Source organism: Schistocerca cancellata, chromosome 7 (genome assembly GCF_023864275.1).
Source record: "Schistocerca cancellata isolate TAMUIC-IGC-003103 chromosome 7, iqSchCanc2.1, whole genome shotgun sequence".
Taxonomy (NCBI): Eukaryota; Metazoa; Arthropoda; class Insecta; order Orthoptera; family Acrididae; genus Schistocerca; species Schistocerca cancellata.
The window spans coordinates 227888408-227916297 of NC_064632.1; the positions used below are offsets into that span (position 1 = coordinate 227888408).

The 27890-nt window shown below is 40.6% G+C and overlaps 1 protein-coding gene across 1 annotated transcript in view; it reads right to left on the reverse strand.

Annotated features, from left to right (window-relative positions):
• LOC126092710 (neural-cadherin-like) overlaps positions 1 to 27890 on the reverse strand; it is a 278129-nt gene that overhangs the window by 114101 nt on the left and 136138 nt on the right. Inside the window, exons 6-10 of the mRNA XM_049908433.1 lie at positions 10726 to 10898; positions 10483 to 10632; positions 10052 to 10357; positions 9703 to 9976; positions 3614 to 3822 (exon numbers count right to left, since the gene is read on the reverse strand). Of these exons, the coding sequence (XP_049764390.1) occupies positions 3614 to 3822; positions 9703 to 9976; positions 10052 to 10357; positions 10483 to 10632; positions 10726 to 10898 (1112 nt within the window). The remainder of the gene's footprint in view (positions 1 to 3613; positions 3823 to 9702; positions 9977 to 10051; positions 10358 to 10482; positions 10633 to 10725; positions 10899 to 27890) is intronic.

The following is a 27890-nucleotide window of genomic DNA, read 5'->3' on the forward strand; positions in this document are numbered from 1 at the left end:
GTCTAAATTCTTTAATGTCAATTGTTGTAAATATTTATGCATACTTGGAACATCATACAGTTTTGTCACTCAAAAACAAGATTTCTGTTGCAGGTGACAATATCCACAAGTTCACAGGACTATTGATTAATGGTCTGGAGGATATTAAAATGAACATTTGTACCTTCTCAGTAATCACAGTTATTGCACTGTCAAACTACTTTTATATGATTTATAAACTTTGTAAAAAAAAGTTTACTTTTATTTCATTCTTCTCTCTGCAGTAACTAAGAGGGTAATTCATCAAAAATCTGATAAATTCAGTTCGTCACTATTTATCGATATCAGTAATCCTGCCGAGATCAGTTTTGTGTAGTAAGGAATATAAATAATTATGGGGAAATGGAGACCATTCACTGAATAGCAGAAGTATTGAGTCTCTGACTGGCACACATAAAAAGAATGAAAACTGCTACCTTTCAGAACACACACACACGCACACACACACACACACACACACACACACACACACACACACACACACAAAAACACACACACACACACACACATGTGCCCCTACACTGTACTGACTAGAGACACACTGCCATGATTGCAGTAGGGCAGGACAACTAGGATGGGGGAGGGTTGTGTTGGGTGGGGAGGGTAGAGGGAGAAAGAGGTGGGAAGCAGGAAGAAGAGTTGGAAATGGGTAGGTGGTGATTCAGGGGGAGGCAGTAGGTGTGCTGGCTAGGAATGAGGGAGGGATGGCAGGTACATGATCTAGGCATGCAATACACAGTTACTGGAGTTGGTGAGGTGAGGTGAATGATGAAGATGACATGGAGACATGGACTGGGAGGCAGTGACAGGACAGAGAAAGGGGAACTGTAGGGTAGAGAATGTGGGGACTGTTGGTTGGTGGACAGTGAGGCCAGGAGATTTATGGGAGTGAAGGGAATATTACAAGGATAACTCTAATCTAAGTAGTCCAGGGAAGGCGATGCTGGGATGGATGCAGATGGCACAGGTTGTGTATGAGCTATTGAATTTAAGCGCATGTGCTTAGCAGCATGTTGTGCCTTTGGATGGTTCACTTTGTTCTTCACCACAGTTTGGCAGTGGCCATTCATTTGGGTGGACACCTAGTTGTTTGCTATTCTGACATAAAAAGCTGCACAGTGATTGCAGCAGAGTTGGTATATGACATGGGCTTCTTTCACAGGTGGCCCTGTCTCATGGGGTAGAATAAGACTGTTGCATGACTGGAGAGGAAGTGCTGGATTTGTACTCTAGCTCAGCAGAGGATCTCTCCCAAACACAAGCAAGTTTTCATTCTCTTGCACATGAGTCTTCCATGGGTAGACTACCCATGCGATAATGGGTTGGAAGTAGGAGTGGCTTAAGGCTGGACCAGGATGTTAGGTAGGTAGGGCGGGCAATGGAATACCACTTTGGGAGAGATGGGAAGTATCTTGGGTAGGACATTCCTAACTTCGAGGCATGATTATAGACAATCAAAGCTCTGGCAAAGGATATGGTTCAGTTGCTCCAGTTTAGGATAATATTCGATGATGAGAGGGGCATTCCACTGTAGATGATTCTTGCAGGTGGTGGGAAGATTATAGATGTGTGAGGATATGGCACAGGAAATATGTTTGTGGCCTAGGGTGGGAGGGGAACTGGAGCGATAATGCCCATCTGTGAAGGTTCTTGAGAGACCTTCAGGATACTGTGCAAAAGAATTCTCATCAGTGCAAAGACACTATCCATGGGTTCACCATTCTGTATAGAAGTGATTTTTAGTGTGGAAAGAGTGATAGCTGTTGGTGGTTTGTGGCTTCTATATGGACAATGATATGGATGGAACCATCAGAGAGTTGGAGGTCAACATCCAGAAAAGTCACACTTTGGGTTGACAAGGATCAGTTAAAATGGATGGGAGAGAAGGTATTGAGGTTGTGGAGGAATGAGGACAAGGTGTCTTGGCCCTGTGTGCAGATCACAAATACATTATTAACGAACCTGAACCAGAAAAGTGTCTTGTGGTTTTGGGAGTCTAGGATGGTTTCCTCTGGCTTGTCCATAAGAAGATTGGTTTAGGAAGGTACTTCATGCACCATGCCATCTGGATCCTTCTCTCCAGCACCAGCTTTTCTGAACTATGTACATTGGTCCTCTCCTTGCTCTGCATCCTTCACTTCTGTGACCTCTCTGGCAGTCTCCACCAACCCACTGTCCCCACACCTTCTATCCAACAGTTTCTCCTTTCTTTGTCCTGTCAAACACTTCCAATCCAAACATCCATGTCATCTTCTTTGTGTGCTGTACCTCACTGGCTCCAGTATCAGTGCATCACATGCCTAGCCCATGCAGGTACAGGTGCAGCTGCCACCCCTTCCTCTCACATTCCTCTCCAGCATACTTGCTGCCTTCCTCCAAGCTACTAGATACCCATCCACAACATCTCTTTCTGCTTCCAGCCTCTTTCTCCCTCTACCCACCCCAACCACTACCCTGCCCTCCTGATCTGCATGCTGAACTCAGTCCTGGCATTATGTGGGCACAAGTGTGTGTGTGTGTGTGTGTGTGTGTGTGTGTGTGTGTGTGTGTATACTTCAGCTCAAAAAAGGATTTCTGCTGAACTGTAGCAAGTTTCCATTTTTCTCTTTCTCTGTCAACGACGCAATGCTTCTGCTTTTTGGTGAGATCAATTACAATTATAGTTAGGTAAAATTTGGAAAAATCATTATGATTCAGAAATATATTGTTTGAAATTTCCTGGTTAATTAGAATGGTGTGACAGACAAAGATCTGAATCTGGAGTGTGGTCTCTAATGGGTAAAGCTCTCACTGACTGAGCTGTCCATTCATGGCTCATGACCTACCTTTACTTTAGCCAGTACCTCTCTCCTAACTTCCAACTTCCACAGCTTTATTTCTGCCAGTATGTCTCCTTCCTACCTTTGAAACTTCACACATATAAGAGAGTGTGAGAGAGAGAGAGAGAGAGAGAGAGAGAGAGAGAGAGAGAGAGAGAGAGAGAGAGAGAGAGAGGGGGGGGGAGTTAGAAAGAGATAGGTGTATCCTGAAACATGTCTAGATACATCAGTCAGTAAGATCATTGCCCATGAAAGGTAATGTTCGAGGTTTAATTCCTGATCCAGCATGCTTGTTTATTCTACTAGCCCACCTCTGTGGAAGACTGTAAGATTCAGTTCAAAAGTGTTTATCCTCTTAGGGCCATTTCTCCAGTTGAACTTTCACCAGTAACAACTGACCTAGCAGATATTTTATCCTGTATTCCATGTCCTCTTGGTTTTTAGTATTTGCAATTTTAATCATATTTTACATCACATGTCAGTTTTATGTTATAAATTGATTACTGTAACAATAATTTGGAATGAGACCAGTATTAAAATAGTCATTCTTTCTTAAAATTATCTTCTTAGAATATAGCAGTTTACATTTAAGTATCACTGTTTTCAGCTTATAAGAGAGCAGAATATGACTTTGATTTTATACCACATTTAAGTACAAGTACTAATCACTTGCTTGACTATATTGTCAAAATACAAGCAACACTAATAAATGTGTGTGTGTGTGTGTGTGAAGACCAGTTTTGGTAATTACTTACCATGTAATTATAAACAAGGATTTCCTTGTATCCAGGTGCCATGTAATTATCATTTTCATCACCAATTATGACTGTGAGTGTTGATGTTGCAGACATTGCAGGAGAACCAGAGTCCGTAATGAGTATTGGAATTAAATATATCTTTTGCATTTCTCTGTCAAAGGATGACAGAGATGATATAACTGCTGAGCCATTACTATTAGCTCCAGCTGCAACAAGATTTGTGGATGATAAGAAGAAGAAAGATTTCCAAGTACAGTGAACAAGGTCAGCAATTAATTTATTTCACTGTTATGTACGCTATTTATATCTTATAATCCATGATAACCTGTCTTAAAAATTAAAACCAACTGAGAGAAAACTATGACATGACACGTAGAATATAACTGTTTCTCTCTAGTTTGCAGGTTGGTATATGTCACAAATCCAAAAGAATTTGTATCTAACCACTAAAAATTGTACAGTTTCAAAAATATATAGTTGTAAAGACATTTTCACTTGTCATGTGAATTTATCTGTGTGCATTATGTACATCAGTTTTTTTTATATCTGTCCTGACCAGATTATTTCACAACAACCAAACAAATTTTTGATCTTGCCTTCTTTGATATGAGCAACTTGTACATTCCCCTTTTCTTACTGTACCCCACTCCATGGTCAGTAAATGTGGATAAACTATGGATAAACTATGAACTTCTCCATCTATTCAATTCTATCACTTCATCTGTCTTCTGGTACAGCTTACTGTTAGAACTGAGTCTCTTCTTCCCATACTTCATGTTTGGATTGGAGATTTTTCAAAGCTTGTTCTGCTCTCTGTTTCTGATTGCCTCAAGCCTATAATTTTCTGATAATGTGTTATGTTTCTTTTACACTGAAGAAAATTGGTTTGATAGCTGGGTCTAGGCGTTTTAACAGAGCCTCATTTGAAATTGGCTAAAGTCTAGAAAAAATGTAGTGATAACCAGGGCATTTTTCCTCTACTATGCATTAATTCACATTACATCTGTTTCACTTTGCTAAAAGAAGGATAGTTTTGGATAACCAATAGAGAAAAGAAAAGAGTTGATGTACTTTGAGCACCAAAATTGAAACTTTTTGATAAAACTTTGTAGATTATTAATGGTTATTTTGAGACATGAAACATTTCCTTAAACTGCTCCTGCCACCAGTACCAAAGCTTCCATAGTAGACCTAGTAGATAGTGTCGGAAGTTCCATGCGGCTTTTCGCGGATGATGCTGTAGTATACAGAGAAGTTGCAGCATTAGAAAATTGTAGCGAAATGCAGGAAGATCTGCAGCGGATAGGCACTTGGTGCAGGGAGTGGCAACTGACCCTTAACATAGACAAATGTAATGTATTTCGAATACATAGAAAGAAGGATCCTTTATTGTATGATTATATGATAGCGGGACAAACACTGGTAGCAGTTACTTCTGTAAAATATCTGGGAGTATGCGTGCGGAACGATTTGAAGTGGAATGATCATATAAAATTAATTGTTGGTTTGGCGAGTACCAGGTTGAGATTCATTGGGAGAGCCCTTAGAAAATGTAGTCCATCAACAAAGGAGGTGGCTTACAAAACACTCGTTCGACCTATACTTGAGTATTGCTCATCAGTGTGGGATCCGTACCAGATCGGGTTGACAGAGGAGATAGAGAAGATCCAAAGAAGAGCAGCGCATTTCATCACAGGGTTATTTGGTAACCGTGATAGCATTATGGAGATGTTTAACAAACTCAAGTGGCAGACTCTGCAAGAGAGGCACTCTGCATCGCGGTGTAGCTTGCTCGCCAGGTTTAGAGAGGGTGCGTTTCTGGATGAGGTATCGAATATATTGCTTCCCCCTACTTATACCTCCCGAGGAGATCACGAATGTAAAATTAGAGAGATTAGAGCACGCACGGAGGCTTTCAGACAGTCGTTCTTCCCGCGAACCATATGCGACTGGAACAGGAAAGGGAGATAATGACAGTGGCACGTAAAGTGCCCTCCGCCACACACCGTTGGGTGGCTTGCGGATTATAAATGTAGATGTAGATGTAGATAGTTTTTCTTACTATTTTAGAAAGAAAGTTGTGGTGACACACTGAATTGTAGTACACTCCAGAGTCTAGGGCACATCAGAAGGTGATAGTTTATTTACACCAACAGCCATTTCACAAAAGAAATCAAAACAGGAAACATTTTGCATTCTGACTGCTTATAGTGCCATACTTTCATGTGATGGCAAGAAGTGGAACAATTTTTTTCCCCAGAATACTCCACAAGCACACCGGTTGTGATTTGGAGATGGTGCTCACATCCATAGAGGCGAGAGGGGAGAGCAATTCCTGGTCAGCAGAGACCTTGGGATATGGTCAAAAGTGGCCAGAGTGAGTAGCATCCCAATTCACCTGCCCCTCATCCCCCATCATGGGGGACTGGCAACAGGCAGTAGAGCTGGAATCCATGGCAACATCCAAGGGTGACGGGGAAGGTGGAGGTGACTCTGCCATAGGGTGAGGCCATATAGGAGACATTGAACCAGAGAGGCATGTGTCCATCAGCTGGAGGAGAACCAGAGCTACTGCCAGTGGCTGTCACATTGTAGGCTTATCAGGCAGCACTGACACAGGTGGAAATTGAGGCTGGAACACTTGTAGATAGGTGGCACCTCTGACTGCAGCACCAGGGAAGGCTGTGGTGTGGCCAGGGCTGGTAGGTGCATGTCCACCTGGACTCGAAGTTGATTTTTACAGCGCCAGATCTCCCAGTCTCCCATTCAGAGAGAGTAGACACAGTGGCCATTCTGATGCATGATGGTTGCCGATAACCAGTGGAGTTGCTGACCAAAACCATTTGTCCACAATGCTGTTGCTGGCAGAAAATCTGGTAGAGTAGAATTCGAAGGCAGGTGAGTACAGGATGGAGGAGGTGCATCAGCATCTGCAGCTGGTGTCCATGGAGAAGATCAGCAGGCTACAGGAATCAATTGATGTCATCTGGTAGGCCATCAGAAAAAACAGTAATGCCTCCATGGTGGGGAAAGTTCTGCACATATTTTTTTATCTGGGTCTTAAATGTGTGAACTGTGGACTCAGCCTTCCCATTAGATTGGGGGTAAAAGGTAGGGGAACACAGAGAAATCATGAAATGCCTGGGATAGGAACTGACACCCATTGTCAGAAATGAGAGTAACCAGGAGAACTTCCACAGAAAATTTTTTTGTAAGAGGTCGGAGGCTGTGAGCTGTTGCAAAAATTGTTGGGGAATGGCAAGGACACTAGCTGCAGCAAATGGCAGGCATTGGTATTGATATAGCCTGGAGGAGGTATTCACTGTGAGAACATGTTTGAAATCATCACCCATAGGCAACCTTAAGTAGGCTTCTGACAAAATAAAATCTTCTCAGTTTTCAATCCAATAAAATTGGAATTGACACAGCTTGAAAAATCAAGAAGAATTTATCCAGCCATGCCGCTGAAAAAGACTCTGAAGAGAGGCTTCTGACAAGCTTATTTTGGAAAAATAGCGGTCCCTGTAAAAGACATATGAAGAGTTCATCCTGACAGTGTAATGGATAGGTGCTAATAACAGACTGTGAATTTACAGACACTTTAATATCACCACAGAACTAGAGGTTGTTATTAAGTTTTTTGACAATTACCAATCAAGTAGACTATTTACTTGAGGAGACAGGCATGGTAACACCCAGGGACATAAGTTGATCTAGTTCCAATTTGACTTACTTTCATAAAACTACTGGAACTGAGTGAGCATGAAAAAGCAGAGGTGCACAATTGGTTTCATTGTGACGTATGCCTTGAAATTGGTAGCACAACCTAAACCTTCTGAAAGCAGGAAGGAATATTCTGAGCAGAGTGCATCCAGTTATTGATGCAGAACTTGATCTGATAATGGGTGCACTTTATCAGAAATAGAGAGCTCAAACATTTTGAAGGTGTCTGACCCAAATAAGTTTTCAGTGTAGGCATTATCCACTACTAGTAATGTCAAAGACAGAACAACTATGTCATAGCTACAGATGTAGAAAACTGTCCTGATATAGGTATTTGTTATTTGTTGCATCTCACTAACTAACAAGGGACAGGGTACAATGCCTGTGCTCCAAGATCCACATAGGTTTGAGAATTTAACAAAGTAATTGCTCCCTGTGTCCACTTAATTTTGGACATCTCGTCCACACCACATCTATTTCAATGTAAAAACTGTTTGGGACTACCATCACTTGGGAAACACTGTTTACATCCATGTTGATGTTTGGTGAAGGAGGCTGAGAGCTGAGAACAGGTGCACATCACCCAATGCTTTGGGCATGCTGTGTGCTCATGTTGAACAAAACAATAAGGGCAGGACAGAGGAGGAACACATGGCTGCTGTTGTGACACAGACTGCTGTTTAGCACAGCACTGCTCACCCAGCATGGAGGCTGAGGTTGCTCGGCCGTGATGTCATCTTCCCCCATGAGCTAACAATATCAATTGAAGCTAACGATGCCAATTGAGGAGGAGAGGAAGCAATGGCACCTACTTCACACCATGCTTCTATGTGATTTCGTAATGCCCTAGATACTTCAAAAGCCTGAGAAATGTTCAGAACATCTGTGAGAGAGGGATTTTTCACATTGTAACACACATTCACAAATTTACCTGTTAGAGACCAGGCATATTATAGCATCACAAACCACTGAATCAGCATACGAGTTCCAGTGGGCTGATGGTAGATAAGCTCCTGAAGTTCTGCTGTCCAAGCTCTGTATGATTGTTGTGGCTACTTTTGTCAACAGTAGAACTCATCACAAGCAGCAATAACATGAGTACATTTGCAATTACATGATTAAGTTTGCAATGATAATTTGAGAACAACTGACAAATTTCATCAAAAGAGAGACTTGCAGATTCCTGAAGAGGAGGTAGCTGACACTAAAGGTGATTAACATAAGGAGAAATCCATGACAAAAATAAAGCCTTACACAAACTGGGATTGGCACCTTCAAAAGCTTGAAAATTTTGCTGAAGGTGTTTTCCATATGCATCCCAATCTTCCACACAATCATGATGTGGAGGAAACAGTGGCAGTTGCATCAATGGTGGCGGAAACTGGCATATCAACAAGGCTGCCAGATAGTTTAGTGCCATGATAGAGTCTACTGCTGATAGGTGAGAGCTCACTGCTGCTCAAGAGGAGATTAAAGAATTTCTTCCACTGTTATGCTGGCAGCACATCAAACCAACAAACAAAACATGTAGAGTAGAATTCCATCCCCATTGCCGAGTATCTTGTAACATTGTACAGACACAATATCGGAAGTAACACTGCAAAGTTTTATTCTGCTTCCACATGAGGAGCTTCATAATAACACTGAATGAAGTGGGTAACAGTACAAAGTCTCATGACTATAGAGCACATCAACATACAGTCTCATAGGTGAGCATACAATAAGTAAGTAAATGTCAGTGAGGCTGAGGGCCCTGCTGTGCTGGGCTTGTATTGTGCTGTTGTACGCAGAATACATTGCTTGTTGCATTGTCTGTCCAGGTTGTGAGGCGACCTCTCTAGACTGGCTGTGGAGGCACTTGCATCAGGCACTATTTGATTATGGGCACTCACACTAAAGGGGTACACAATAGCTCTCCTGCAAAGATAAAAATACATACACAAGGTTTTTTGACTGTCACATCCTCACATTTGTGAAAGACATCAAATCACTGTATTAGCTATTCAATTTATTTTACCATTATCTTCGTTTCCTATTCAATATCCTTAAAATTGTACATTCATGTGTTCATGTGCTTTTCTACTCTTAAGTAATTCTTTTCCTGATTTGATCTGCACATCTTTCTGTTCAGACTTCCTGTACATCATCACTACTAAAACTTATCTTGTTTAGTAAGATGATTTTTTAAAATGTGTGTGTGTTTTTCAAGTTCATGTGGATCTCAAACAACAATAAAGATTAACATGTGCTTTTCCTGAAGTCTTTAGAATAGTTTCTTACTACTAACAATTGGCACTTTAAGTTACTTATAAAAATGGTATTTTATAAATGTTCATATAAGTTATATAGTAGAGTTAACTTACAGTGATAATTTTCGAGGTGAAATGATGACTTGATGATATCACCTGCATCTGCAGCCATTCGAAATGTGAAAGGTGGACCATTACCCACATGACTGTCATCCTCATCAGTTGCAAAAACTTCTAAAATTTTTCCTGGTGGAGTATTTTCTTGAATGACAGCCTGGTAATTGTGTTGAAACACTGGTGCATTGTCATTGACATCTTTCACTGTTACACTCAAAGTTGCTGTCACTGTTTTTGGTGGAGTTCCATCATCAATTGCCAGTATTTGTATCTACACGAAAGAAAAATCATGTTTGAACACTGAAAATACAATAAATGGCAAGAAATATCACAACAGACTTATTACCTGGTGTCTGGGCATAGTTTCTCTGTCTAGCTTACGTTGAAGGTAAACAGTTCCATGTTGATCTATCCTGAAATGTCTCCTAGGATCAGACGAGCGTTGAATCTGGTAATTAATTTTACTTTTCCCTCCTTTATCAGCATCGGTTGCTCTAAATGTAGCTAAACGAGTATTAATACTGGCTTTTTCTTCTATAAATACTTCAAGCCTGTGATTTTGGAAGGTTGGCTCATTGTCATTTATATCTCTTAGTTTTATTGTTACCCAAGCATATCTGGTGTGATACCCTTCAGTATCATTATCCCTCTCCTTAAAATAAATAAAGGCAGTATAGTAATGAAATTTATAAAACTTATGAATAAAGAACTTAATTTTACACCAGGTTAAGAGACCAACCACAGAAAAACTCATCGATAAATAACAAAATTACACACCTTGTCAGTAACTTGAATTTTGAATCTAAAATAATTGTTCTGTTTTTCTTCTTCATAATCAAGTGGCTTCACTGCTTTCAGTGAGGCAGTTCCATCGTTATTCCCAATTAGTGTGAATTTGTCAGAACCGTAGCCACTGTTCTCAACAACCTGAGAAATGATTCACTGACATGACTTTAATTTCTGATGTCTATATTCACATACTACAGAAATCTGTATGAGGACATCTGCAATGAATGGTACCTTGTACTGGAAAGAGCTTACTTCATCCTGATCATGAGCAGTAACAGTCAGAATAGTGTTTTTGGATACAGTTAATCCCTCTGTCTCATCTATTTCTGCAATCCATTCAGTCTTTGCAAACTCAGGTGGCATGTCATTAACATCTTTAACCAGGATAGAAACAGTTCCTGTTCCTGTTGAGAAAGAATAATACACAAAGAACTGTGACTTTTAAATCTATAAATGCTGTATGAGGACAGTTATATCAAACATGTAAAACATTTGTAATACCAGATGGATAGTGGAGTGTAAATGAAGATATAGAATAACCATTGTAACCATTTCATTTTACTTTTACAAACAAGAATTACTGCAATTAAGAGCAGTTGTTTCATCCTGCTATAAGATTTATGCAAATATAAAAGACAGGGTTCAGTGACCTTGCTGACATTTACAAGACATCTAAAATTACACATAAATAAAACTAGTTGGAAGTTAGAGAAACTCTTCAAATAACATAGATATAGCTTATTGTGGAAAAGTCTGGGACTTATGTCACAAAAATTTCTTTTGGCTATACATCATATTTTATCTTTGACACTTGAAAGGTTTTTGGAATGCTATTGTTATGTGGACAGGAAAGGTAACAAGTAAAAGATGAAGAGAAAACAAAAACAATTTTGATTGGTAAAAAGGAGTTGTTGAAATTACAATATTCTGGACATAGTATGAGACCTGAGCACCCACAGAGAACCATAATGCTTGGTAGAATGGAAGTATGAGTTGGTCATACACTGTTAAATAATACTAATATGTCTCTAAAATTGCTCATCATCAAAAAAGAAATGGAGGGACAGGTGTACTGCAGAGAGTAGTACTGAATGAGTAAACCAAAGGGGCAGGACAGTGTACTCTGGTTGATTAAAATTGATTAATGGAGTTACACAATGCCCATGCTTAACTACAGAGGTAATCAATTTTTGTGGTAGTTGAGAGGTATTAATACCAACAGCAATGGTATTTAATTTGTTAAATATAATAGCCTTTGGTTTCCATTTCAGGTATAAAACATCATGACTGAATGCACATATAAAACATAATTTGTGTTGTTAAATTGTGCGCTTGCCTTCTGTTTTAAATGAGTGTTTTTTGTTAGTAAGTCAGTCAGTCAGGCAATCAGAGCGTGAATGCTGGTTGAGAATAGGGACAGAAATCAGCCATGTGCTCATCTACGAAAGATTTTTGTGAACTTAAAAATCTGTAACATGAGCAATTTGGCAGTAACGGTATTGTGTAGTATAAAGTAATCAGTACTGAGTGTGTCTGTGGCTGGACACATGAATGTGCATGTCATAAACTAATTTTGATTTCTTCCAGTTGCCAGAAATACTCAGTCAAGATGTAATCTACCAAACACAATAAGAGAATGGTTTTGTTACAGCCAACTGTCTCATAAGGGACCACTTGACCCAAAGAAGAAATGTAATCTAAATCTAAGTTGGCAGATATCAACATGTAAGACAGATCCTGAGGTCATCTCAAAAATAATTCTTCTTTTGGGGCTGTTTATGTTTTCATCCTTCCTTAAGAGGCTCTTTAGAATCAATAAACTGCTTTTACAAATGGTGATCACATGTAAATAAATTTAGTTTTCCTTTGTAAATAAAGTACTCTTTTGTGAATGATTTTCACTTTTATCTCCTGAGGAAATTTCATTACTCAAGGTATCTAAGCTCAAAACCTACAGTTTCTTTATGTTATGAAATTATACTAAATAGTTCTCTTTCCCAAACAATTTTATCAAAAATCTGATTTAGAAAACCCTTAGCCATTATCTATCACTGAACTTGCATCATTAACTTACTGCCTGAAGCAAAAGTTTACTGCCAAAATGGACTAGTGTGCACACTGCCACAGAACTGTCAAGGATGGAAATCAGTGTGAGAAATGTCAACTTTATTTTTGTATGGGATATTGCAATACTACATTCATGAGGAATGATACTGGCAATTTCTGAAGATCCAGTGGTTATCACTATGTTACACAATATCTTTGTTGGCAAAAGGGTAGCTAAACTTGAAAATTTGAGCTGATTTGGCAGCAGCTCAAGAAGATTTAGTACAATAGCAAGCTGCAGCCTGCAGCAGTAATTTTAGATCTAGGTCAGAAGACTGCATTAGAGTGAAGCCTTGCAAATAAATGAAAAGATTTAGGAGAAGCTCCAATCCTGATAGCTTAAGTCTAGCTATCTCCAATAGCTGAAGAGCTGTGGAGACTGTTGACAAGGGCATACAGACAAATCAACAAGTTGAGAAGCAGACTGATGGTACAGAGTATAAGCTGCAAGTGAAAACCTTAAAGTAAAGTGTAAAGAAGACAGAGAAGATCCTACTGCTGGGTAGCAGAAATGAGAGAGGACGGACAGGAATGTCACAGAGATCCTTTGGAAGATTACTAATATTTTTAAACTGAGCGTACAGCTCAGTTATGTCATTTGTGATTTAGCACTTTGGAGAAGGATATTGGAAAAGCCTCTATTATTATTATTACATATCTCTCTCTCTCTCTCTCTCTCTCTCTCTCTCTCTCTCTCTCTCTCTCTCTCTCTCTCTCCTCTGTGTGTGTGTGTGTGTGTGTGTGTGTGTGTGTGTGTGTGTGTGTGTGTGTGTGTAAGATAGAGAGAGAGAGATATGCTTTTTCCAGGGCTAAAGTGCATAAAATGCATCAGAATTGGGGATCATGAAGAGGATGAAGTTAAGGACTTCTACAATCACATCAGCAAAATAACCCATTATTCACAGAGTAAGGAGGACATAAAAAGCAGCCTAGCATTGGCAAAGATGGCATTCCTGGCCAGGAAAATTCTACTACTGTTGAACATAAATTTCTGAGAACATATGTTTGGAGCACAGCATTGTATTTATTTTTAGGGAAATTATAAGTATATATTGAAACAATAGGCAAATGGGAAATGGAGGTGGTGTATTTGTCATAGTAGACAAGAAACTCAAAAACTCAAATCAACTTAGATAAAACTTGCAGCGACACGTGAGATTGTTTGGGAAAGACTCAGTATCAGAAGTGGGCATAAAATCTTCTATCACACACCAGACTCATCTCCTGATGTAATCAAAAACTTTAGAGAAAACTTACAAAAATGGTTCAAATGGCTCTGAGCACTATGGGACTTAACATATGAGGTCATCAGTCCCCTGGAACTTAGAACTACTTAAACCTAACTAACCTAAGGACATCAAGCACATCCATGCCCAAGGCAGATTTCGAACCTGTGAGCGTAGCAGTCGCACGGTTCCGGACTGAAGCGCCTAGAACTGCTCGGCCATTGCGGCCAGAGAGAAAACCTACAGTTCACTTCTACATAAGTTCCCCAATCATATTCTAATCATTGGTGGAGACTTTAATCATCCAACAGTTAACTGGGAAAATTACAGTTTTATTAGTTGTGGGTCTGATAAGATTCTTATGAAACCTTAACAAATACCTTCTCTGAAAACTACCTAGAAGAGTTAGTTAGGAACCCCATTCATGATAGAAATACACACATCAAAAAAAGTTTTGCATCACCCTGGTTCCCAGAACTCCTGAAGGTAGACATTGACTGTGGATACTGTATCACAGACACAGTCCCTTTGACTGTTCAGAGATGTCACTAAACCCACCCAGAGATGTAAACAACCATGCATGAGCAGTGCCTATTAGTCGGAGGGGGTCCGACAGCCGATCAGTTCCAGTCATTCCATCAGGAAGGAGGTACACGGTTCATGTTGTCTGTAGTTCAACCATGCCTAGAATGTCAATACCATGGTTTGATGGTGTCCACATTGTTACTTTGTGCCAGGAAGGCCTCTCAACAAGGGGAAGTGTCCAGGCATCTCGGAGTGAACCAAAGCGATGTTGTTTGGACATGGAGGAGGTACAGAGAGACAGGAACTGTCGACGGCATGCCTTGCTCAGGCTGCCCAAGGGCTATTACTGCAGTGGAAGACTGCTACTTACGGATTATGGCTCAGAGGAACCCTGACAGCATCGCCACCATGTTGAATAATGCTTTTCATGCAGCTGCAGGATGTCGTGTTATGACTCAAACTGTGTGTAATTTGCTGCATGATGCGCAACTTCATTCCCAAAGTCCATGGCAAGGTCCATCTTAGCAACCACAACACCATGCAGTGTGGTACACATGGGCCCAACAACATGCAGAATGGACTGCTCAGGATTGGCATCACATTCTCTTCAAAAATGAGTGTCACATAGGCCTTCAAACAGACAATCATCGGAGACATGTTTGGAGGCAACTGGTCAGGGTGAATGCCTTAAACACACTTTCCAGTGAGTGCAGCAAGGTAGAGGTTCCCTGCTGGTTTGGGGTGGCATTATGTGTGGCTGACGTATGCCACTGGTGGACATGGGAGGTGCCGTACGATATGTGAATGCCATCCTCCAACCGATAGTGCAACCATATTGGCAGCATATTGACGAGGCATTCATCTTCATGGATGACAATTCACACCCCCTCATGCACATCTTGTGAATGACTTCCTTCAGGATAATGACTTCACTCGACTAGAGTGGCCAGCTTGTTCTCCAGACTTGAACCCTATCGAACATGCCTGGGATAGATTGAAAAGGACTGTTTATGGATTACATGACCCACCAACCACTCTGAGATGGTTCAAATGGCTCTGAGCCCTATGGGACTTATAATCTGAGGTCATCAGTCCCCTAGAACTTAGAACTATTTAAACCTAACTAACCCAAGGACATCACACACATCCATGCCCCAGGCAGGATTCGAACCTGCGACCGTAGCAGTCGTGCGGTTTCGGACTGAAGTGCCTAGAACCGCTCGGCCACACCGGCCGGCCAACTCTGAGAGATTTACACCAAATCGCTGCTGAGGAGTGGAACAATCTGGACCAACAGTGCCTTGATGAACTTGTGGGTAGTATGCCACGATGAATACAGGCAAGTATCAATGCAAGAGAATGTGCTACTGGGTATTAGAGGTACCAATACGTACAGCAATCTGGACCCCCACCTCTGGAGGTCTTGCTGAATGGTGGAACAACATGCAATGTGTGGTTTTCATGAGCAATAAAAAGGGCGGAAGTGATGTTTATGTTGATCTCTATTCCAATCTTCTGTACAGGTTCTGGAATTCTCGGAACTAAGGTGATGCAAAACTTTTTTTGATGTGTGTATATTGGATCTAATGGCAACAAATAGACCTGATATCTTTGAGGATGTCCACATCATAACTTCTATCAGTGACCATGATGATTACCAAAGTACAAAGGACAACTAAAACAAGCAGAAAGATGTACTCAGTAAACTAGATAAAAATCAGCAGTGTCATATCGCAATGAGGAACTTGAAACTTTCAGCATAGGGCAGGAGCATATAGAGGAACTATGATTCAGGTTTAAGAGAATAGTTGACCATGCACTGGAGAGATATGTTCCCAGTAGAACAGTTCATAATGGGAGGGAACCTCCATAGTATACAGTTACTGTAAGGAAACTTCTAAAGAAATAGAAATTCCTGCATAATAGGTGTAAAACAAAGCATGGGGCTACAGTTAGAGAGCAATGCGTAATGCCTTCAGTGACTACTGTAGCTGAATATTGTCAAATGATCTTTCACTTAACCTAAACAAATTTAGCTGTAAAGGCTATTAATAGCATCAAAGTTAATGTCCAGTCTTCAGTGAATGAGCAAGGAACTGAAACTGAGGGTAGCAAAGCAAAAGCTGAAATGCTTAACTCTGCTTTCAAATGCTCCTTTACAAAGGAAAAACCCAGGAGAATTGCCTCAATTTAATCCCTGTACCACTGAAAATATGAATAAAGTAAGTATTAGTGTCAGTAGTGTTGAGAAACAGCCGAAATCATTAAAACTGAACAAAGCTTCAGGGCCCAATAGAATTCCTGTCAGATTCTATACTGAATTTGAGGCTGAGTTAGCCCCTCTTCTAACTATAATCTATTGTAGATCCCTTGAACAAAAAACCTGCCCAGTTTTTGGAAAAAAGCACAGTCACACTTGTCTACAAGCAGAATAGAAGAAGTGATACACAAAACTACCACCCAATATCTCTGACATCAATTTGTTGTACAATCTTAGAACATACTCTGAGCTTAAACATAATGAGGTACCTTGAACAGAATGATCTCCTCAATGTCAACCAGCATGGATTTTGCAAACATCCATCATGTGAAACCCAACTTGTGCTTTTCTCACATGCATATTGAAAGCTTTCGATCAAGGCACTAAGGTAGATAGAGAATTTCTTGATTTCTGAAAAGCATTTGAATTGGTATCACAACCACACTTATTGTCAAAAGTTTGATCATATGGGGTGGCAAGTGAAATCTGTGACTGAATTGAGAACATTTTGGTAGTGAGGACACAGCATACCTTAGGTGGGGAGTCATTGTCAAATGCAGAAGTAACTTCAGGCATTCCCCACGGAAGTGTGTTGAGATCCCTGCAGTTCATGTTGTATATTAATTACCTCGCAGACAATATTACTAGTAACCTCAGACTTTTTGCTGATGATGTAATTATCTAAAATGAAGCACAGTCTGAAATAAGCTGCAGAAATATTCTGTCAGATCTTGATAAGATGTCTAAGTGGTGCAAATATTGGTAACTTGATTTAAATATTCAGAAATGTAAAACTGCACACTTCACAAAATGGAAAAAAAAAAAAAAAAAATGCATCCTATGACTATAATATTGATGAGTCACTGTTGGAATTGACCAACTCATACAAATACCCACATGTAATTCTTCGTAGTGATATGAAATGGAATGGAATGATCACATAGGCTCAGTCGTGAGTAAAGCAGGTAGCAAATTTCAGTTTATTGATAGAATTCTGGGGAAGTGCTACCAGTCTACAAAGGAGATTGCTTACAAATCACTTGTGCAACCAGTTAATAGAATATTGTTCAAGTGTGTGGGACCCATACCACAGAGGATAAACAGGGGATATTGAACACAGAAGGGCAGCAAAAATGATCACAGGTTTGTTTGATCCAAGGATTAGTGTCACAGAGATACTGAAGGAACTGAACTGGAAAACTCTTTAAGATAGTTGTAAACTATCCCGAGAAACTCTATTAACAAAGTTTCAAGAACCAGCTTTAAAAGATGTCTCTAGGAACATACTACAATCCCTTATGTATTGCTCACATAGGGATCATGAGGTTAAGATTAGGGTAATTACTGCAAGCACAGAGACAGTCAAACAATCATTTTCTCTGTGATCCATATGTGAGTGGAATGGGAAGAAACCCTAACTGGTACAATGGGACATACCCTCTGCCATGCACTTCACAGTGGTTGTCAGAGCGTAGATGATGGTAGTGAAACACAGACTATGGGAAAACTAGCACAGAAGAGAATCGAAACATTTGAGACATGGTGATACAAAATAATGCAGAAAATTAGGTGAACTGATAAGGTAGGAAACATGGAGGTTCTCTAAAGAATCAGTGAGGAAAGGAATACACGGTAACACTGACATGAAGAGGTACAGAATGTCAGGTCATCTGTTAATAACCTCTGTGATACTAGAGGGAGCAGTAGAGAGTAAAAGCTCTAGATGAAGACAGAGATTGAAATACATCCAGCAAATAATGGAGGATGTAGGTTGAAAGTGCTACTCTGGGATGAAAAGGCTGACATAAGAGAACACGGTTCATGGCAGGTTGCACATCAAATCACATCTGCATGTTTTATGCAGATTTCACACTTATCGCAAGCAGTCATCTTATCATTTGGCTATCCAAGTATGACTCTTAGTCAGACCCAAACTTCCATATGTTATCGACCATGTGCCTGCAAGCTGTACTCATACACCCATTATGTACATTCCCGTACAGGAAAGACATTTTACTTGAAAGTCACTTGCCAGTGTTGGTGGATAAATGTGATGTTGCACTGCCGATGTTACTCTAAATTCTGATGCAAAGTTCCTTCAGACATGCATGTCTGAAGGAACTTTGCATAATAATTCGGAATAACATGGTGACATGGGTAACTCATTTCAGCTTTGCTCTCACTCTGTGTGTCCGTTGTCCGTGTGGGGGCTTATTTAGCATTCCTGCCTTAGTGTTGCAAACATTCCTTTATAGTCTGTGTTTTTAAACATTTAACAATGTGTCCAAAATCTGCTCCTAGAAGATGATCATTTGCAAACCAAGTGATATTTCATTTTTCATGGCTATCATAATGTTGTAAGAGAAGTAAATGGCACTATTCTGGGTGACAGAATTGCCTTATCTTTCCTATGGGACCTCTTGGTAGAGAAACTACTCAGTACACCTCTCTCAAAATGTATCCTACCACCTTGTCACCAACCACCATCATCAGGAAGGGCAACTACCACGTAAGTGGATGTTTACCTACATTAGTTACTAATTATGAATTCTGTGTAGTAATATGATTTGGGCATCTCTGCACACTGTTTAGTCACTTATTTAAGCAGAATGTTGTAGAAGGGTCTGTATAATCTCGTGAAACAGTCCGTAGTTTTTTCTTGTGACATAATTGGGTAGACAGTATGCGGATTCCCCTGCTTGCTCTTCAGTTTAGAGACAGACTATACTTCTGTTCCATTATCAGTTAAGATATTATGAAAAATTGTGCTTAAATATTTAAGCACAATTAGAAACCCACAATTTAGAAACCCACAATAATAAGGTTTAAAAATGTAAAATGGTTACATATTGTAAGCAGGAAAACAAAATTTGAGTTCCACACTGTCCCTTTGTTGGCATGTTGATGGGACAAGTCTGTGAAATTGAGCTGCCTGAAACAGGTGTATCCATGAAAAAATGGACCACAACAAAAATGGGAGGGAAAGGCAATAACAGAAATGAGTAAAACTATGTTTACACTGATCATGAAAACATGAACATAAAAGCTAAAAAGTAATGCAAATAAATACTTTAAAGTAAAATTTGTAGATGATCTTCAGAGGGGAACTAACCATGATGTCCAAAGAAATTGTGGAATTCACAGTCTACTCACATTTTACTTTCTATGCACAGATAACAAGTATCTGCTTTACAGCCGCCATCAGAGCTGCAAGGTTTATTTTTATTGTTCTTTTGTGCTTCATTAACCAATAAGAAAGAGGTACTAATAAGACTTATAGTAGAACTGAGTCAGAAATGACTGCAAGGATTTCAATATAGATTTCATTTCAGACAGTTCGGACTGAGGGTGCCTAGAATTAATTATAACCGCCTTTAATTTAACTGTCTGCAGCAACATTCCCAAAACAATGGAAGAAAATAGTGCAACAGCAATTGACAATTTACTTTTAAATCCACCTGTCTTTATTCAAATAGTTGTGAGCCTCAAAATAAATAGTTTATCTGACCATGATGGCCAAATGGCAGCAATACTACTATTGCAATGTAAGAGACCTAGATTTTCATGTAGGTAGAGATGATATATGCTTCCAATGAAATACGCAATCCATTGTATTTTTATTAAATTGTTGTATACTTTTGATTATGTTTCTGTTTTTTATGTGTATTAATCATTGTTTAGTGTCTGTGGGAAATGGGGTATTGGCAGTGTGATAGCAGAATATTGACACAGCATAAAGATACAATTTCCATACTATTTATTAGTAAGCACATATACATAACACATGTAAGTGTCATGAGCATGCAGAGCATACTAATTCCCACTGCCTCTCAGGGCAGCAATCCTCCTTTACTGAGTCAGAGGTGTTACTCCGTCACACACCATTTGAAGTAAGTTAATGTCCTATAGCAGAAAAGTTCATCATCTGATTTCTTAAGAAAGATGTTCCTATTCAGTCATCTCCATAATTTTAAATCCAGGAAAATAAAAAAAATCTGTTCATCTAAGGTATTTTCTTTATAAAATATGAAAAATGTTTCAATAGCAGTAACTAGAAACCATTGTGAAGTAATGTAGTCAAATACTCAAAATGTTAACATCCATCATGTTATCAAACTTCAGCACAATTTTAATCATAGTTCTTCAAATAAAATAACAAAACTTAAACTCTAGAAATACTGTAACTGAATGTAACTGAAATAGTTCAATTTATGTTATTGAAAACTGCATGTTAAAAATGATTGTTAAAACTGAAATATTTACAAAATTTTCTACAGGAATTTTAAATTTGTCATTCGTTTATACAGAATATGTTGTCATAGTTAAAACTATATGAACTTTCATTTCTTCTCTGCAAATCAAAATAAAATGAAGTTATAAGAGTATGGAAATCTGTGTTCTTGGAGTCTTTCACAGTGCCATCATTTTGAATTTTTCAAAAAGATTCAAAATGATGGCTTGTAAACTAAGAAGAGTTTATTCAAAAACGGAAACAGTTGGCACTTATAAGGACTGCTGCAAGGTCAAAGTTGGGATAACATGGAGTTAGTTATGATGGAAATTATAAAAGTTGGTAAAGTGGTTGTTGTTGAAGTAGTTGATTGCCCAGGATGTTGAGATTTGTTTCTGATGTGAATAAATGAAGGCATTACTAAATTTATAAAATGCATGACACGCAAATGCTGACTTTATCTGTATTTTTTTTTTATTTACAAAAAATAAATAAAGTCAGCTTTATGTGTCATGCATTTTACAAAATATTCACAAGCTGATAACTGCCTTAACAAGATGTTTAAATTACTGACTTTGGCTGTCAAAATTTACTATAAAAGTGACCGGTTCCACATGTTGTATGCAACATAATACCAATCCAGGACTTTCTGTAAAATATGGAATAACTACAATGAACAATTGCTGAGAGCATCATTCTCTAAAGTAAAAACTAAATATGTTGCCAATTCCTGTTCTTACATAACTTTAAAGGTGCTGCAATTAACTTAGTATTTTAGAGCAAACTGAAATTATAGCTTAATTCTGTATTAATCTTATCTGCACTGAGAGCAGCAGGGATGTTGCATCTTCACTCAACTTTAACTAAGAAAGAAAAAGGAAAATTTTACAGAATTATAAATGCTGACTCAATTACTCTATTCAGAGAGAATTTACTGGATGAAAATTGAGAACAAATTTTCCAAGGACTTAGGGCAGATGAGAAATTTAAACCTTTCCTAAACGTATTCTTACAACATTATGAATCCAGTTTTCCTTTACATTTGGTCAGGAACATAAGCCATGGAAGCCGAGAAAATGGGTGGCTAACAACTGGGATCAAAATATCTTATGCAAGGAAGACAAAGCTTTATTTAATGCTGAGCAATAGCTGTAATCAAGACTTAAAATTGCACTTCAAGCAGTGTAGCAAAATTCTTCAGCATGCCATGAAACAGGTAAAAATCATACACCATGCACAAAAAATTCAAAATTCTAAGAACAAGCCAAGGAAAATTTAGAGCATTATTAGACACAAAATAAATAAAATTGGCAATGATATTGAACTCTCAAATGGCAATAATAATGAGACAGATGATATGAAATTAAAATAATTAGCTACTAAATGCAACAAATTATTCCTAATAGTAGTTAAGACCATGAGACAAAAAACTGTCCACCATAAACATATCCAATCCACTTACTTAGACAGCTAAGACATACTCTGAAGCCCGACATCAGTTGTTCCAATTAATCTATTGGAGAGATGACAAAAGTCATTAAATCACTAAAATGTAGTAAATTTTCTGGCTACAGTGGTATCTCAGCCAAAGTACTTGCACTACTTTTGTGATGAGTCGGTAAGCCCTTAAGTGTTTCCCGAAAAACTGAAGTATGCAGTCATTGCACCGATATACAAAAGTGGAGATAACCATCTGACTGATCTCACACTTTCCCATGTTCTCAAATAATTCAGAAAGTAGCTTACAACAGAATATTAAACCACTTCCTGAAAATAATCTTCTAGCAACAGCTCAGCTTGAATGCTATAAAGGCATCTCTCTGAGAGTGGAAAATATGACCTCACAAGAGAGTGGAAATAAGACCTCACAAGCTCAATTCTCATCGAACTAACCAACAAAAATTACCTTGTTGGCATTTTCTGTGAGTTTACCAAGACCTTTGCATAGATCACAAAATTATTCAAGGGAAACTAAACTGATCCCCTTGTGTGGCTGAAGTCATATATGAGGGTTGTAACTTAAATAGTGGCAACTATTTATTCACAAATGATACAAAAGAGTTACATGTTTGCACCTGTTACTGTCCTTCACAGTAGTCACCAGCATTGTGTAGAACCCATTGCCAGCAATGTGGAAGGCGTAGTATACTGTTAGTGGAGCCTGTCCTGTTGATGGTGTGAATGGAGCGGTCTACTGCCTGTCAAATCTCTGGAACAGTTCTGAAGCGAATGCCACAAAGTGGTTCCTTCATCTTTGGAATCAAATGATAGTCACAAGGAATTAAGTCCAGGGAGTATGGTGGATGGTACAGTACTTCCCAGTCCTATCGACTGAACAGAGCAGCCACAGCTTGCACTGTATGCACCCATGCATTGTCGTACAAAATGATGGGTGAGTTGTGCAGAAAGCGTTGCTGCTTCTTTTATAAAGCTGGTCACAGATGACGATCCAAATACAAACAGTAATACTGTGCATTGATGGTCTGCTGTGGAGGAACGTAATGCGTTGGGATAATACCATCACAGTTGTACACGAGAATCACCACAACTTTAGGCCTGCTTCGTTTGCACTATCAACAGAACAGGCTCTGCTAATGATATACTACGCCTTCCAAATCACTGGCAATGGCTTATATGCAATGCTGGTGACTACTTTGAAGGGCAGTAACAGGTGCAAACATGTAACTCTTTTGTATCGGTTGTGAATAAATAGTTGCCACTATTTAAGTTCCAGACCTCATATCAGCAACTGAAAAGAGATGGTCACATTAACAAATCATACAACAGGAATAACATTAAAATCAGAGGAGAAAACATTAAATATGGTGTGCTGGAATGTTCTGTGCTTGAGTCACTCTTGTTCTTGTTCTACATAAAAGATTTACCAGGGAAATTGGAGGACTCTTCATAAAGTGTAATGTTTGCTGATGACATGAGTATGCTGATAAAGGATCCAAACACATACATACCAGACACAGCCAGCAGAATAATGGACACATTTACAACTGGTTTACAGCCAACACCTTAGCCCTTATTTAGCAAAAACTCATATTATGCAATTCCAAAGAAATAAAAATGACTTACAGGTACCAAAAGCTGAGATCAATAGGCATACACAGTATGAGCCATGTGCAAATTTCCTAGGTACCCAGTTAAATAATAAAACTGAAATGGCACCAGCATGTAGATACAGTAGCCAAAAAGCTTAGTTCTGTCTGCTTCTCATTCAGAAATCTCTCTCACTGTGTTGAGATGCAGACAAAATTGCTAACATAATTTGTATACCTTCACCAAACTCTATCGTATGGTTGTATGGCATAATTTTGGGCTTTGCAGCTAAAGTTAAAAAAATGATGTTTACTGCAATGAGGTTAGTGCATTTATAGAAAAAGAAAGGTCATTATCTAGCAGTTGTCGTCAACTACAAATGTTATAGTGATGGATCGACCTATGAGGTTTGATCTGGTGGACTGATCTTGAACAAGCAGTGAAATCTGATGAATGAATGAAAAGGTAAAACACTTTTGTTCAAAGTTTAAAAATGTAAGACTTCTCGACATCAACAATTATAAAAAAGCTAGTTACACAATGCATGGACAACACTTGAATCTGTGGCGGCAGGACCGTCCAATGCACGAAGGGCTGAACCATGGCACTGCCGACACAAGTAGGGGCAGCTGTACCGTTACGCCTAATTCCAGCAATGGTGCGTGGCACACCGGACCGCACGGGGACAAAAGCAGGCGGATAGTGCGAGCTATTCGACGCGACGCGACACATGTCTCTCAGTTCTCCTGCCGTAGACCATGTGCGTCGAGTCAATGTGACTCCACTGTAAATGCGTACGCACAGTCGTAAACGCAGTCGCCGTTAAAGTGTTTTTTGCTCCTTCGCGGACGTTGCGGCGCCTCCGGTCGCGCCAGGAGCAGAACATTCTGTGACGCGGCCTTTTGTCTTACTCGGTCCACGCGCTCGTGCCATGGCTCATCACTGGAGTGTATACCCTCCAGGGATCGGTGATCGAACCATGCCGCCAGTGCAACGCACCTGTATGGACGGACGTTAGCGATGAATGTTGTTTGTCATTTATTATAACGGTAGGAAGAATAAATGTGTTCTGTCCTGAAACTTCTTTAGTCGTTTTTTGTCACCGAGCCTCTCCCTTGAGCATAGTGTGTGGGCACGGTGATAAAGCCGGTTCACTGCACGTGAGTGACTGTAAGCAGAGATACCACATGTTCCCGCTTCACTGGTGACCCCGACGTGATCTGAGGCTAAAAAAAAAAAAAAACACATGGTGACGAACGTTCATCGGTACGAGAGACGTGGAACTGCGAGTAGGCTTGCGTGTATACACCCGCGCCGAACAGTGCTCCGTAGTAAAAAGTTTTTTTTAACTAACTCTTTTTTTTGTTTTGTTTTTGTGTGAGTATGTTTTGATGCGGACTGCTTAGTGTTATTCTTTTTTCGTGTGTTTCCCTTGTTGTGTTACTGTCACTGTGTACTTTCCTCTTGTACGAGGATTTGACTCTGAACTAAGATGGCGACATTAGAGGAGTTGCAAAAGACCGTTGAAGAACTGCTCGCACGCAATGCGAGGCTAGAGAGTGAGCTACAAGCACGGACTACACGCGCGGATGCCGCGCAGCCACAGACAGCTCAGGACAATGTTGGCGCGCAAATCCCCGCCACACCAACGCCTCCTACGACTGCCGGAACGCCGACAAGCGCTGGACGGGCATTGATCAGGCTGCCTCCCTTTTGGCCGCGCGAGCCTGTTATGTGGTTCAGCCAAGTTGAGGCGGTATTTATGAGCAACCACGTGACCTGCAACCTGGCGAAATTTGGGCACGTAGTGAGCCAGCTGGACCAGAACTATGCGGCCGAAGTGTGGGATATAATCACCGCCCCGCCAAGGCAGTCAAACTACAAACGGCTCAAGGAAGAGCTGATCCAGCGGATTTCGTTGTCCGAGGAACAACGAGTGCACCAACTGCTGCGGCAAGAGGAATGCGGCGATCGGAGGCCCTCGCAGTTCCTGCACCACCTGCGGAGCCTCGCGCAGTCTGATATGGTGCCAGATTCGCTGTTACGCACTATCTGGGTGCGCAGCCTCCCAGCTCAGGTGCAGGCAGTGATAGCCGCACAGACAGAGATGCAGCTGGACGCCGTCGCTAACTAGGCCAACAGGGTGCACGACGTGCTGACAACGGCGCCTAGCACCGTAGCTGTGGCAGCTTACGACTCCGTCCCCCCACCTCCAAGGCAGCATGTGCCTCCCGCACCCGCATCGGATACCGACCTGCACCAGCTAGTGCAAAACTTGACCGCACAGGTGGCAGCTCTCTCCACACAAGTTGACCGGTTGGCGCGCTTGCAGCAAGAGGGCAGCATGCGCCGCAGCAGCAGCAGACCGAGCGACAGGTGGCGCAGCTCATGAAGCTGGCAACGCAGCAACAGCTGCTCCAACGGTACCCCGCAGACGTCAGAGTACGCACAAAGCAGCTACTGCTGGTGCCACGCCCGCTTCGGCAACGACGCAACCAGGTGCCACGCTCCTTGCTCGCACCCAAACGCCAGCTGCGACCGGACCTAGGCGCACCCGGCTGCAGTGTGATATCGAAGCGTCTGTTTGTTGCGGAATGGGGGGCAGGCGTGAGGTATCTCGTCAACACGGGTTCGGACCTCTCGATATTCCCCCGTTCTATATTACGAGACCGCAGGCAGGCCGAGGCACTCTGCCTTACAGCGGCGAACAATTCCGCTATTAAAACTTACGGCACACACAGCCGCAATATAGATCCAGGCCTACGTCACACGTTCTTGTGGACTTTTCCTGTGGCCGACGTCAATGAGCTGATCCTGGGCCCAGACTTTCTAGGCCACTACGGGCTGCTAGCCGACATCACAAACGGCCAGCTCATCGATGTGACAACGAATTTAAAGATAGCGGGACAGTGCCAGCAGGCTGCATACTACAGTGTGAAACCCGTGAAGTGCCCCGGACCGTACGCTGACATCCTTGAAGAATTCCCCGACCTCACCCGCCCAGCCGGTGCACCGAGGGACATCAAACATTTGATGGTGCACCACATAATAACCACACCTCGACCCCCCACATCGTGTCGCCTATGTCGACTTGTGCCTGACAGACTTGCAGCAGCAAAGGCTGAGTTCGAGGCCATGCTGCGGCCATCAAGCAGCCCATGGTCATCGGCGTTGTATTTAGTGCCCTAAAAAGACAATTCGTGGCGCCCATGTGGGCACTATCGCACCCTTAATTCGCGAACGGTGCCGGACCGATACCCAGTCCCACACCTTCAAGACTTCAGCTACGCCTTGGCAGGCTGCGCGATGTTCAGCAAGACAGACTGCGCAAAGGTGTACACCCAAATTCCGGTGGCGCCCGAAGACATTGCAAAAACAGCCATCGTAATGTCCTTTGGGCTTTTCGAAAGCCTTTTTATGACTTTCGGTCTTCGGAATGCTTTACCTGATAATGTATGCAATAGTAACTCCATTATGGATTTGAACATTGGAGATCTGTCTACAAGAATTATCAACAAGCTATATGATACCCAAATTCTATTAGAAAGTGTGAAACAGTCATTATAAGTAATATGTCTGAATGGACATTGGCTTAGAACTAAAAATATCAGTCTTCTCAACAGACTTCCAGGGTATAAACAGGTCACCAGCTTTTGCAGAACTAACAGGTATGGAGGCTCTTGCAAAGTTGACTAAAAAATCCATAAACTATGAAATCAGACAGAATTCTAGCCATTGTAATGAAGAACATACTTTTGAAAGTTGTTGTACAGAAGTTAAAGAGTACAACATGTCAGTCATCAGGATATATCACATCCCTGGGTACCATATAAGCTCAGTGTTATTAGATAAATTTGAAACTGGAAAACTGTGTAATAAACTAGTTATATGTGAGTGTGACTAGTTATATGTCCTGACTTCAATGTAGATGTAAGAACTGATGGCAAATGTGCTTTACATTTACAGAAACTGATAGCCACAAATGGACTAAATCTAAATT